Source organism: Rhinoderma darwinii, chromosome 1 (assembly GCF_050947455.1).
Source record: "Rhinoderma darwinii isolate aRhiDar2 chromosome 1, aRhiDar2.hap1, whole genome shotgun sequence".
Lineage (NCBI taxonomy): Eukaryota > Metazoa > Chordata > Amphibia > Anura > Rhinodermatidae > Rhinoderma > Rhinoderma darwinii.
This window is the reverse complement of record NC_134687.1, coordinates 236,801,108-236,816,236: the sequence shown is the minus strand read 5'-3', so window position 1 is coordinate 236,816,236 and position 15,129 is coordinate 236,801,108. Positions and strand designations below refer to the sequence as shown.

Here is a 15,129-nt window from a genome sequence, read left to right as displayed (position 1 = left end):
AAAACCTGGCGGAATGGTGACGAAGGGAAACCATTAGCGATGTTTCCGTCACCATTGAGATCAATGGTGACTGAAACGGAAGCTGTGCTGTCACTTTCACTTTCCGTTGCGGGGTTCACCCGACAGAAACCTCAGACGGAACCCCGGAGCGGAAGCGAACGGTGATGTGAACAGGATCGCGTCACGGCCGGGGCAAGTCTAAACTTTTTTATAAATGTAAAAAAGTACCTTTTTTTTCTTCTCATGTGTGATTTTTGCGGCAGAACCGCAGAATTTTCCGCAACAGAGGAGCTGCGATTCCACAGAATAAATTGACATGCTGCAGCTTAAAAAGCCACACTGCAGGTCCATTATTTTTGCAGCGTGTGGATGAGATTTGTTCAAATCCACAATAAAATGTGTTGCATAAAATCCGCAGTGTTCATGCCTAGTGTGTTCCTACCCTAAGGCCGGATTCACACAAGCGTGTGCTTTTTGTGTGCGCAAAAACGTGGTGTTTAGCGCATGCAAAAGGTCATAACCGCTCCGTGTGGCAGCAGCGTATGATGCGCGGCTGCGTGATTTTCACGCAGCCGCCATCATTATGACACTCTGTTTGTATGCTTGTAGCACATGGTGCTTTTGTTTTCATTCATAGTTTTCATTCATAGTTTATACGGGTGCGGAAGTGCTGCGCGTGATTTTCACGTTTCCATTGACTTCAATGCACAAATATCGGACATGTCATGAGTTTTACGCAGCGGACACACGGACACACGCTGCGTGAAAATCACTGACAGTCTGCACGACCCCATAGAGTAACATAGGTCCATGCGAGGCGCGTGAAAATCACGCGCGTTGCACGGATGTATTACACGTTCGTCTGAATAAGCCCTAACAATAAGGCCCAGTTCACAGAGTTTTTGGGCCTTGATATTGACTCGGACACTGCGTCAGAATCAGCACCAAACAACTTCCAAAACCGCTTCCCATTGATTTAATCTGAAATCAATGGGAGCCAGTCGCGGAAAAAAGAAAAAGCAGCACGTCCTTTCTTGCCGCGGTTCCGCCTCTGACCGCCCATCGAAATCAATGGGAGGCAGAAAATGCATTTTTCGCTGCGTTTTTTGTCTGCTGTCCTCAATCGCAGCGGGCAAAAAACGCAGCAAAAAACGCGGCAAGATAGTGTGGGCAGGTCAAAATCTGCCTCAAAATTCTTTAAGGAATTTTGAGGCAGATTTTTTCGGCCTGCAAAATACTCTGTGTGAACAGGGCCATACATAAACAGCACTTTGAGACACTTTACTCACCATGTCAGAAGAGCTGCTCCCACTCCAGTCCTCTTCAGGCGATGTCTTCGGTCCAGATGTCGTCCTTCACCTCCAGGCTCCAGGCTCCAGAAAATGGCGGGGATCGTAGGACTGCCGCCGCGCAACAACTAGACTCCTCCCCCTCTCCTTACACAGCCACGCTCTGGAGAAGGAGGCGGAGTCGGACGAGGAGGCGGAGTCGGACGAGGAGGCGGACGAGGAGGACGAGTCGGAGGCGGGCCAGCAGGTAAGTAGACTGCGCCGCTGTCCAGTGTGGCTGTCCTTCCCCCTAGATCTAGTGTTGCGGGCGCACCGCCTCCCTCTCGGCCTGGTCGTTTGCGCGTGCGCTTGCGGTCTTTCGCGCGCGGTCGCGCGCAAGCGGGCGGTGTTTCGCGGAGGTGATAAGAGGGGGGCCCGCAGCTCACGCCGGTGTTTCACGAGAGGGGGGCCCGCAGCTCACGACATTGTTTTGGTGAAAAAAACAGGCCTCATTGCAGGGGCCTGTTTTTTTCTACCAAAGGCAAGTCGCGGCAGTTGCCGGGCCCCCCTTTCAATTAAGTTTGGCCGGGCCCCCTACACTACTACCCCTAATACCCCCCTGATGGCGGCCCTGGATGCATGCAACTGTATGCCTATAGATTCCTACATCTGCAATTGATTCCCATTTTAAAAAATTATATACTTTGCTTTTCAAAACAGTTAAAAAAAGCTTATGGCATACCTTTGACTGTTGAAGTCTATGGGCACATCAGCGTATGCGTTGGGAGATTGTCCCGGCATACACACTAAACATACAAAATAGACGTGGTGTGAACACAGACTTAGGGCTTATTCAGACGAACGTATAATACGTCCGTGCAACGCGCGTGATTTTCACGCGCCTCGCACGGACCTATGTTAGTCAATTGGGCCGTTCAGACTGTCAGTGATTTTCACGCAGCAGACTTATGTCCGCTGCGTAAAACTCACGGCATGTCCTATATTTGCCCGTTTTTCACGCATCACGCACCCATTGAAGTCAATTCCGTGTGCCACGCGTAATTCGCTCAACACTAGTCAAAACTATGAATGAAAACAGAAAAGCAGCACGTGCTTTTCTGTTTAAAAAAACCTACAAACAGAGTGTCATAATGATGGCGGCTGCGCAAAAATCACGCAGCCACGTACCATATTCTGCTGACACACGGAGCTGTTATGGACCTTTTGCGCGCGCAAAACGCCGTGTTTTTTGCGCGCGCAAAACACACACGCTCGTGTGAATCCGGCCTTAAAGCGGTATTTGCAAAACCAAGAATTATTACCTCTCCACAGAATTGGTGATAATTGTCTGATCGCTAGGGGCACCACCACTGGGAACCCCACCAATCACAAGAATGGGGTCCCAAGCTCCCAGATCCTGCTCACTGTACCCCCGGAGTGAGAAGAAGCTTGACTGGAGTGGCAGTCTAGCATGTGCCCAATGTTCTATTTAATGTCTATGACAATGTCAGAAGCAGCCGCGCGCTGTACTCGGCTGTGTCCGTCATTCCCGTAGACTTTGAATGGAGCGGCAGTGTGCATGCTCGACTCGATTCAATGTCCTCCTAAATGCTGGCGAGCAGTGAGGAGAACCAGGGAGCCCCCAGCAATCGGACAATTATCATTTAACCTGTGGATAGGTTATCATTTTGGATTCTGGAAATACCCCTTTTAAGACATTTTTTATTCAAGCTGTATATCAACATAAAGACAAAGGAGATGCGACAGAGGATTTTAATAGCTTATGATGCTAAACACAAACTGCCTATTTGGAAGTGTCTGCATTTGTCAGCAGACTATTGGGCACTTACTGGCATTCTAGTGCCTATTGTAAACCCCTGATATATTTTTTTGGATGTAATTGTTAACTATTGCCAGGTTTAGTATGTGAGATGTGTTTTTTAACTGAGATCCTATTTGTTGCCCACATGCCAAACTTACCTTTAATAATGAGTCTAAATTAATCTAGATTAAGTACATTTCTTGCATTGTAAAATGTAGATAATGTATTACATAAATCTATGCATTTCCTATGCAATAGTTCATAATTTTTACTTTTGCTGTGATTGAACTGAACAGTTTAAAGATTCCTGGAAGAAAAATAAAATTCACTTCCATTTCAACTTGCAGATATACATTTCTTTTAAAGAGGTTGTCCAGGATTAGAAAACAGTGCCACACCTGTCCACAGGTTGTGTGCGGTATTGCTGCTCAGCCCCATTTACGTGAATGAAACTAAGCTGCAATACCAGACTCAATGCATAGACAGGTGCAGTGTGTTTTTCTTTAATGATCATTTGACTACCTTGCCTTATTTACCGCTAGTAACTTTCATCTCCTCCTACTATTGCATTATATCTGCTGCCGGCATGAGAGGGGTTAAAACAGTGTAATGGCTGGATTTATTCACAATGATTCAAGAAAAGTTTGGCTCAGAATATTTCCACCTACACCATCCAACTTTTTTTTTAATATATATGTATTTTTTGGAACATATAAAAAGAAAGAGATTATTTTAGTCCTAGAGAAAGTATTGAGTTGCAGCTGAACCAACAACCTGTTCCGAAACCCCAGGGATACTATTTTTTTTTATTCTTACAAACCTTCTGTGCTTTTTCCACTGACAATCGACCCTGGGAGTTCCTAGTAGTAAAATGCTGTACCTCTTCACGTTTTGTCCTCATTCATCATAAACCGAGGATCCAAACAAGGTGTTTTTAGAATTAATGGTGCTGGGTCCCAGTCTATCCCCAAAATAAATTTCTAGCAGTTTTGTTGGTAATCGTTTTTTTCATTAGATTTCCTTTAGGCTGGGTTCACACGTGGCGGAATTTCACTTAAATTCCGCTGCGGACACTCCGCAGCGTTAATCCGCAGCGGAGCCGTTTCTCCATTGACTTCCACTTTAATTTAGCAGTGTTCGTTTAGACGATGCGTAAAATTCCGCTGCGGAGCATAGGCTGCGGAGCGGAATTTGGTGTCCGCAGCATGCTCTGTCTGTTGCGGAGCAGTGGCGGACTCATGGCGGAATTTCTCCATTGACTTCAATGGAGATTCTAATTTCCGCAATGAAGTCCGCAGCTGTCATGCACATGTTATGTGTGCTGCGGATGCGTCTTGCTTTTTTAACTTGACATTTCTTCATTCTGGCTGGACCTATGTATTTCTAGGTCTACAGCCAGACTGAGGAAGTCAATGGGGCTCCCGTAATGACGGGAGCGTTGCTAGGAGACGTCTGTAAATAGTCACTGTCCAGGGTGCTGAAAGAGTTAAGCGATCGGCGGTAACTGTTTCTGCACCCGGGACAGTGACTACCGATCCCAATATACAGCAACCTGTAAAAAAATATAAGTTCATACTTACTGAGAACTCCCTGCTTCTGTCTCCAGTCCGGCCTCCCAGGATGACGTTTCAGTCTAAGTGACGGCTGCAGCCAATCACAGGCCAAGCACAGGCTGCAGCGGTCACATGGACTGCTGCGTCATCCAGGGAGGTAGGGCTGGATGCCGAAAGAGGGACGCGTCACCAAGACAACGGCCGGTAAGTATGAAATTCGTTTACTTTCACTAGGGAAAGTGCTGTCCCTTCTCTCTATCCTGCACTGATAGGGAGAAGGGAAGCACTTTTCCCGCAGTCCGCAGCAGCTAGTCCGCATCAATTTTCTGCACATTTTGGGCAGATCCGCAGCCGTCATCCGCAACCCGGATTAGGTGCGGCATTGATGCGGACAGTTGCGGAGGAAATCCGCCACGTGTGGCCATGCCCTAACTCTCTCTCTCTCAATTAATTGTACATATGAATAAGAGAAAGCAATCATTCACAAACAAGATGTCTATCTAAACAATAACCATTATAAGTGCCCTATCTCCTACATAATCTGATCGGCGCTGTAATGTAGATAACAACAGCGGTTTTTATTTTGAAAAACGATCAATATTGAGCAAGTTATGAACAATTTTTTGCTAATTAGTTTCTTAATAGACAACTGGGCGTTTTTTACCTTTTTACCAACTGGGCATTGTAAAGAGAAGCATATGACACTGACCAATCAGCGTCATACACTTCTCTCCATTCATTTTTAGCAGTACTCGCAGCACAGCGTGATCTCGCGAGATCACGCTGTGCTCTCACATACACCCACATTAACTTTACCGAAGTATCTTGAGAGTTAATTAGACATCACCTCCAGCCAGGATGCAATGTCTATTCACACGCCCGACACGTCGGTAAAGTTTCTGTGGGACTTAATCACAGCACAGCATGATCTCGCAAGATCACGCATTCTTGAGCAAGTTCTGAACAATTTTAGATTCATGCTAATTACTTATTAATAGACAACTGGGCGTTTTTTAATTTTTTACCAACTGGGCGTTGTAAAGAGAAGTGTATGACACTGACCAATCAGTGACCAATCAGTGTCATACACTTCTCTTTATTCCAGTCCAGCTTGTTTCACTGCATAGCGTGATCTCGCGAGATCACGCTGTGACATGACTTCCTCCCACAGGTCCTTCACCAGAGCGATGGAAGAATCAACAGACATCGCCTCCAGCCGCTGCACATTCGGATAAACGTCCTGGCACGGCTGGAGGCGATGTCTGTTGACTCTTCCATCGCTCCGGTGAAGGACCAATGGGAGGAAGTCCCGTCACAGCGTGATGTCGCGAGATCACGCTGTGCAGTGATAGAAGCTGGACATGAATGAAGAGAAGTGTAAGAGGCTGATTGGTCAGCGTCATACACTTCTCTTTACAACGCTCACTTGGTAAAAAGTTAAAAAACGCTCAGTTGGTCATTAACAAACCCATTAGCATAAATCTAAAATTGTTCATAACTTGCTCAAAAATTATCGTTTTTCAAAATAAAAACCACTGTTGTTATCTACATTACAGCGCCTATCAGATTAGGTAGGAGATAGGACACTTTTAAACTGGCGGCAGAGCCTCCTTAAATCATTCTGTTGATCTTCAAAAGTCGTGCGGAAAGTGTTCTGTGATGGACTTACAATTCCGCAAAATGTCAATTTATACTGGGGTTTCTGAGTGGAGATGCTGCGTGTTTGTCCATAGACTTGAATGGGTAGCATAAATTCCGCAACAGATTTGTTTTGTTGCGGTTTAAACAGTGTTCATGCAGTGGAAGCGCAGTATAAACTGCTTGAAATCCGCAGGTGCAGACATACTTTGCTATAATCAATGCTTAAGACTAAATCCATAGGTAACACCGCTGCGGGGAAAAAACGCAGTGTTTACACAGAAATATGCACAGCAAAGACACACTATTTGGTGCAGACTTCTCTCTCTATTTTCTTGAGATTCCGCTGCAGATTTACCGTTGTGGAAATTTTGCAGCTTTTACGTGGGAACCCAGCCATATGGTGAACACTGCTGTGGGACACATGTGTCCTCGGACAGCTACTCTTAATGGCATGCCATCTTGAATTCCATGAACTTTTTGATGTAAAGCTTAGGTTATAGGGAACACACATCCAGTGAATAAAATCATTATGTCCTGAGTGCTGCCTGTCTCTGGACCCCAGAAGGCTAGCACATTCATGAAAGAGTGGGATCTTACATTCTCTTTGTAGCCAACCTCAACTCTGGCTAATATATGAGGTGCCTGAATAGGGGAACCCCGTCTATTAACTCAGAATTCTCTAAAAGGGTATTTGACAATGGGTTTTCTAAACCAAACAATAGTGTAATATTACAGTGGAAAAAATTGTAAGCTAAAGAGCAGCTAAATTTAAGAGGTCGACTTGTATGTACAGTATTCTCAAACGTGACATAGGGATTATTCTCTCGTGACAATTTGCAAATTGAATAGAGTGGTAACTTTAGGGTATGATCTCTGCCACTACTAGTATATGGTAGGGCAGCTTAATTTATTTGACTACTATGATTTTTAATTTCCATTTATTATTTGTTTATGTTTTATTGTTGGCTAATAGACCAATGGCTTCACATCACATATCTTAAAGTTAAAAATCTAAAAAATTATTATAGCACCCAAGATTGTATATCTGATACACTGCCATCATAATCAATGTAATTGTGTCTTCATGTTATGTATAAAGGAATCAGGTACAAGACATTGAGAATTGTTTCATTTTGCCTGTCCGCTCTTACCCTCTTCTGCTAATACTACTATATAATTCCTCTTTTATCTTACCTAGTTATGAACTGCAATGTGCGCTGCATGAATGGAGGAAGCTGCAGTGAAGATTCATGTTCCTGTCAGAAAGGATACACTGGTACCCATTGTGGACAACGTATGTATATTTAGATTAACTTAAAGGCAATGGACACTCTGGGGGTTTTTTATTTTTATTAAAATGCATTTATTTTTGGATAAAAACTATTGACTTTTATAAAGAAAAAATGCTCGGTTTCACTTCTGCAACTTCTATGTATCATAGTATATAAAGCCGTTCTGAGCTGAATGTGTCAATAAGCTGCACTGATGGCTCAGCTGACAGCGGCTCCTGAGCGATTTTCTGAGCTAAGTTCTGATCAAGCCAAAGTGAACCTCACCGCTCCTCGCACAAACATCCATATTTCAGCAGCCCGATGAAGGGTAAAATTACCCGAAACGTTGCTCCTTCATATGACTAATTGATTGCACATTCAGTGTTGTCATGTTTCTAAGTAAAAAAAAGTTTAGAAATAAAATCACTTGAAGCACACCTCGTACTTAAAGTGCAGTTCTATTCTTGTACATATTGGATTCATGTTTGGATGAGGAGCGGACAGCCCACCAGGATCATGCACCCACCAAAACCTGATTAGTTGTGCTGCCTGGTCTCTGCAACTCATTGGTTAGCATGACTGTCATATTTTACTGCAGCCAGGAGTTTGGACTAGATCACAGCAACAACTTTGTAGATTTTGTATGTCCCCTCATTTTAGCAATGCAGTGAAATGTTACATGACAACTGAAGCTTTAAAACTCAGATTTTAGTTGATGACAAAATGTAATATTGAATCTAGTTAATGCACTAAAAAGCTGGCCATACACAGTACGTTAAAGTTGTACGAACCTGCAGATTTTGGTGGGTAGCCCGTCAGACCCCCAATGTCTGCCATTAAGCAGAAAGAAGTTTTGGGTATGTTAGATTTCAAAATGCCTGATACTTTGACCTCCACTGTCAGAGTTGTCTAGCAGAGAAGTCTTAGCCCTTATTCACACGACAGGGTTTCCCGGCCGGGTGACGGCCGTTCATAAATCGTCCGTCACCCGGCTGCAGTAGGAACAATAGATCCCTAATGGAGCTATTCACATGACCGATTTTTTTGACGCCCGGGAAACCTGGCCGTCAAAAAATGGGACATGCTCTATTTTCGGCCGTTTACCCGGCCGCCCGGCTCCCATAGAAGTCTATGGGCTCGGGTAATACACAGCCATCACCGGAATGTGTCCCGAGTGATGGCCATGTATTCCGTCGCTCGCGCTCTCTCTCCTCCTCCTCCTCACAGTGCAGAGTGCATGTGAGGAGGAGGAGGGTCTTTTTTTGCTCCCTGTAGGAGTCGGAATCCCCGGTCGGGCAACCTACAGGGGTCTGTGTGGCATTACCTACAGGGGACTTGGTGGCATCACCTATAGGGGACTTGGTGGCATCACCTGCAGGGGGCAGGGTGGCATTACCTACAGGGGGCTCGGTGGCATTACCTACAGGGGGCTGGGTGGCATTACCTACAGGGGGCTGGGTGGCATTACCTACAGGGGCAGGGTGGCATTACCTACAGGGAGCTGGGAGGCATTACCTACAGGGGGCTGGGTGGCATTACCTACAGGGGGCTGGGTGGCATTACCTACAGGGGACTTGGTGGCATTACCTACAGGGGACTTGGTGCCATTACCTACATGGAGCTAGGTGGCATTACCTACAGGGGCAGGGTGGCATTACCTACAGGGGGCTGGGTGGCATTACCTACAGGGGGCTGGGTGGCATTACCTGCAGGGGGCTGGGTGGCATTACCTACAGGGGGCTGGGTGGCATTACCTACAGGGGGCTGGGTGGCATTACCTACAGGGGCAGGGTGGCATTACCTACAGGGAGCTGGGAGGCATTACCTACAGGGGGCTGGGTGGCATTACCTACAGGGGGCTGGGTGGCATTACCTACAGGGGACTTGGTGGCATTACCTACAGGGGACTTGGTGCCATTACCTACATGGAGCTAGGTGGCATTACCTACAGGGGCAGGGTGGCATTACCTACAGGGGGCTGGGTGGCATTACCTACAGGGGGCTGGGTGGCATTACCTGCAGGGGGCTGGGTGGCATTACCTGCAGGGGGCTGGGTGGCATTACCAACAGGGGGCTGGGTGGCATTACCTACAGGGGGCTGTGTGGCATTATCAACAGAGAGCTGTGTGTGGCAACAAATTTAAATGAAATTCATCCGATTTTAAAACCGACAGGGAAAAAAACGGATGCAAAACGGGTTAAAATCGGCCGTTAAGAACGGCAACACGGCCCGGAACGGAATCGGAACGGATGCAAAACGGATGCAAACCGGCCGGGAAAAACGGCCCAAAATGGCCGATTTTATCGCCCGACACTCGGACCCTGTCGTGTAAATGATGCCTTAGGCCTCATTCACACGGCAGGGTTTCCCGGCCGGGTGCCGGCCGTTCATAAATCGTCCGGCACCCGGCTGCATTAGGAATAATAGACCCCTAATGGGGCTATTCACACGACCGATTTTTTGACGGCCGGGAAATCCGGCCGTCAAAAAATAGGACGTGCTCTATCTTCGCCCGGGTACCCGGCCGCCTGGCTCCCATAGAAGTCTATGGGGCCGGGTATTACACGGCCATCACCGGAATGTGTTCCGAGTGATGGCCGTGTTTCCCGGCGCTTGCGCTCTATCTCCTCCTCACAGCGCAGAGTGCATGTGAGGAGGAGGAGGAGTTGAGGAGTTGTTGATGCCATTCTGACGAATGGCATCGCTGCACACTGTGTGGCAGGGCCGGGGTGTACAGCAGGTGGAGGGAGCGCTGCGCTGGCTCCCTTCCCCTGCTTGTTAAAATCACCCTGGCCTTCGATGGCGCCGCTAGCAGCTGCTGCTAGCAGCTGCTGCTGCTGCTGCTGCGGCTGCTACTACTATAGCGACGCCACTATAGCAGAGCAGGGAGGTATCTCCCCGCTCTGCTATGTGCTAGCCGCACTTTAGCTCCTTGGAGGAGCGGAATCCCCGTGTTTTCGGGGATTCCGCTCCTGGACAGAGCGCTTGATGTCTCTGTCCATATCTGGGCAGTGACATCAGGGGAAACTCCTGAAGCGGAATCCCCGAACACATGGGGATTCCCCTTCAGGAGTTGCCGCTGATGTCACTGTCCGGATCTGCCCGGCCCGGCACGGATGCAAAACTTTATGCAAACCGGCCGGGCAGAATGGCCGATTTTACCGGCCAGCACTCGGGCTCGGGAACGACCCGTTCGGGTGAATCCCGCCTTAGGCTTTGCTGGTACCAGAGCTCAAGAAAAAACATATATGTACAATAATTAAATAAGAAAGCAGTCGGTACGGTAAGGCCTCATTCACACGACAGGGTCCGAGTGTCGGCCGGGAAAATCGGACGTTTTTGGCTGATTTTCCCGGCCGGTTTGCATCCGGTTTGCATCCGTTCCGATTCCGTTCCGGGCCGTGTTGCCGTTTTTACCCGCCGATTTGGACCCGATTTGCATCCGTTTTTTTCCCTGTCCGTTTTAAAATCGGATGAATTTCATTTAAATTTGTTGCCACACACAGCCCTTTGTAGATAATGCCACCCAGCCCCCTGCAGGTAATGCCACCCAGCTCCCTGCAGGTAATGCCACCCAGCACCCTGCAGGTAATGCCACCCAGCGGAGTCGGGGATTCCGCTGCAGAAGTGAGTGACTTTGCTGTGTCCATATGTGGACAGTGTAGTCACTCCCTTCTCCTGTAGCGGCATCCCCGGCCATAGAGTCGGGGATTCCGCTGCAGAAGTGAGTGACTTCGCTGTGTCCATATATGGACAGTGTAGTCACTCACTTCTCCTGTAGCGGAATCCCCAATCCCCGGCCGGGGATTGGGGATTCCGACTCCTACAGGGAGCAAAAAAAGACCCTCCTCCTCCTCACATGCACTCTGCACTGTGGTGAGGAGGAGGAGGAGGAGGAGGAGAGAGAGTGCGAGCAACGGTAGACCCGGCCATCACTCGGGACACATTCCGGTGATGGCCGTGTATTACCCGGCCCCATAGACTTCTATGGGAGCCGGGCGGCCGGGCATCCGGCCGAAAATAGGGCATGTCCCATTTTTTGACGGACGGTTTTCCCGGCCCGTCAAAAAATCGGTCATGTGAATAGCTCCATTAGGGGTCTATTATTCCTAATGCAGCCGGGTGCCGGCCGATTTATGAACGGCCGGCACCCGGCCGGGAAACCCTGTCATTTGAATTCCGCCTAAGAGAGCTTTTCTGAAAGGCAAAAATGTGTTATGAATGTATTTATTTTAATGAAGCATTGTAAAGTGGGAATGTCAGCACCTGGCAATTAAACCTATATCTAGTCGGAAATGTTTCAGTCTATAACCTCATGCACTATGCACCTGTCCCCTTGGATCACTGCACATTCCACAGAATTTATTATGTATAGCTCATATTTCCATAGCACAAGAACTTAAAGAAATGAAATTTTTGTGTAGCATAATTAAATGGGCTTTCATACCAAAATATTTTTTACCGCCTGCCCTTGGCTAGACGAGTGAGTCTGGTGGGGACTGAACCTAGTCCTAGTGGCTTTGGATGACAGCCAGTTTCAGACATCCAATTAGTCTACATCCTCATGCGATCATGCTTTGGAAGTCTGTCTCTTTCACAGCACTTTTTTAGGTTCATCTTGGCATTTATCTGGGGTGTTGTCAAGCCTGGAATCCTTATAGAAAGGAAACCATTTGTTAAAAAGTACCACAAAATAATAGGAAAGACTGCAAATTCTCATGACCAGAGACGGGAAGGGCTGGGAACATTTCCATACCAATTTCCCATGGCCAGAAACTCTCAAAATGTTTCATTTCCCACATTTAGACAGATCAGTACAATTTGTAGTGTTGTTTGACATAGCGGCTATGTCATAAGTTAGAGTTACAATTCTATTTTCACAAAGCACTTGTCTGTCGACAGTCAGTGGAAACTCTGTTTTATGAGTACAATAATTCTTTTTAGCTGCTTTGTGTATTTTATTAACTGTATTGGTTTGCATTATTTTATGAAAAAACTTTCTAGATATTTTTAATATCTACATTTAAATGCTTGCTACTTATGTCCATTGAAGTTAATAATTTCTTGCAGAGCTTCTTATGCTGCACAATGATAGCGGGTGTAAAGTGTTAAAATAAGGTCTATGCCTTTACCTGGAAAGCAGTTTTAGTTAGCAGGTCTTGAGAGTACATTTTCTAGTTTCAGAAATCAAAATCAGGATCTACTTCCTTACTAGAGAAAACACTTAAAAATAAAATAATACTGTATTAGAATGTAGTCTACGCAAGTGAAACCTTTATGTCTTCTCGTAAGCCACGGAATAGAGCCATGTTTTATGTAGCCTTAGGCAGCTAAATGATCGGCCATTTCATTCATCTCATGTACTCAACCTATAGCACGGTTCCCACAACTACCCAGGGTCAAAAGGGTACCATCTGTTTTAAGGAATGGCGGAAAATGGCCAAATGTGTTTTTCATTTTGTGGAAAAATACTTTTGTTTCTATTGGAGGTTGGTATTTCCAACCACTTGGACACTCACACTAGCCATACATCATGTAATGATCATCTGGTCCAGACTTAGTACACAGCAGGAGGCCAGCCAATCTGCTACAGATTTGACCATGACCACTATGGAAAAAGCTGTGATAAATGTTGTCCCATCAAACAGGTGGGCTTCAGCCACCATCAACATCAATATTTCACTCCGGGCTGTAGAGAGAGTAGAAGCGCCCCTGACAAAAGTAGAAGCATTTGACAGCTATATCACATATAATAACATAAAGTAAAGCTTCAACCAAGACTTCTTAAGAATAATGCAATGGGCAATGTAACAGAAAGAATTTCTTAAAATACACCTCATCAATCTAAGTAAAACTACTCTGACACCAGTGCAGGTATCTTCTTTCTTCATTCTTTTTATGAAGTTCTAATGAGAAGTTTTGTGGATGCTAAGAAATTTCCGTCTGAGTGGAATTCCTTCAGGGTTTTAGAACTTTTCTTAACAGAATTTGCAGAATGTTTTGTTTATCACAAATGTCATTATACAAAATTATTAAATGATTGTTTTACTTTTTCCCTTTAAAGCTGTATGTGAAAACGGCTGTCAGAATGGAGGACGCTGTATTGGGCCGAACAGATGTGCTTGTGTTTACGGATTTACTGGACCTCAATGTGAAAGAGGTATATATATGTAATTCCCTCTCTTTTCATATATATATATATATATATATATATATATATATATATATGTATATATATATATATGTATATATATATATGTGTATATTTATTTATATATATATATGTGTGTGTGTGTGTGTGTGTGTGTGTGTGTGTGTGTGTGTGTGTGTGTGTGTGTGTATAATCATATATACATATTCACTCACAGATAGTATCTATCTGCTACACTTTTTTTTACAAATAAAGTTCCCCAAAACCACTCTATATAATCCCAGCAACATTACTAACGCTGCAGGTGACCCTTGCACGAGAATTTAAGTTGTTCTTTTTATGTTACACTAACAGTTCAATGCAACTGGACCACAGAAGCATTTCACAAGCACACTGGGCCACAAAATATTGTGCAGCTCAATGTACCTACGGAGGCATTTGCTATCAGTACGTCTTACAATGGCTGCCCCATCAGGGCATATGGACATCATAAAGTATGACTCCCCCTTGCTCTGAGCCAGAGTATACCCAGTCCCTATGGTGATAACAGCGGGGGATTAAAGAAGCCAGACCTTCATTCCATGAAGCGGTTGTTCAGATGGGAACCTACCTCTAGCCTAAAAGCATAAAAAGAGAAAAAAACTTTAAAAGAATGTTGTCCTCTTTGGTAAATTAGCAACTGTTCCTTGTTTTAACATAATGGTCAAATACATCTACTGAGGGCCAAGGGTTAAAGCACAAAAGAAAGTCTCCAGATGTAGTTTTATGTGTCCACTAAATTTATATTGCACTTAAAAACATAATTTAACTTTGTCTTTAATAGCTGAGGTCCAATTCTAGATATTGCAATCACTGTGCCCTGTAATTCCTCCAATATTGCAAGCTCATTGCCAAAAGTATTCTAAGTAAGATAAGACTCTCCACTAATATTTTCTCATTACTCCTAATGCACTTTTTATAACTTTCTGTCCTCTATTCGACCCTGTTTTAATTTGAAAATATTTCTCATCGCATTATTGCAATAACTTCCCCCGTCAACAAATATTTAACCTCAGAGACTCAATAACAGTAAGCATTGGTTTAGTTCTAGGTACTTTCCGGAATATATATTTTCTGCTTAAATACCAATTCATTAATGTTATTAATTGAGGGATATGAAAACAGAACATTACTTGGGATTTTCACCTCACAAGCTTGCATTAGGCCATGTTCACACATAACTAACTACTGCAGCAAAAATGCATTTAGAAAATACACCTGCATTAAATGAACTTGTCTAGTGTGTTGTTTTTGAGAATTTCGGTACAATTTTGTATTGTACATGTGTTTTATGTTTTCCACTTTTCTTTTGTTTTAAATATGTTTTTATTGGAACACTAAACATAGAAAATGTACAAAAAATAAAAATCCCAGGAATTCCTC

General features: G+C 45.0%; 1 protein-coding gene across 1 annotated transcript in view; it reads left to right on the top strand.

The window, feature by feature from the left end:
• The window catches only part of LOC142741564 (fibrillin-2-like), a 142,329-nt gene that overhangs the window by 61,854 nt on the left and 65,346 nt on the right, over positions 1–15,129 (top strand). The window contains exons 4-5 of the mRNA XM_075850960.1: positions 7,483–7,578; positions 13,621–13,716. Of these exons, the coding sequence (XP_075707075.1) occupies positions 7,483–7,578; positions 13,621–13,716 (192 nt within the window). The remainder of the gene's footprint in view (positions 1–7,482; positions 7,579–13,620; positions 13,717–15,129) is intronic.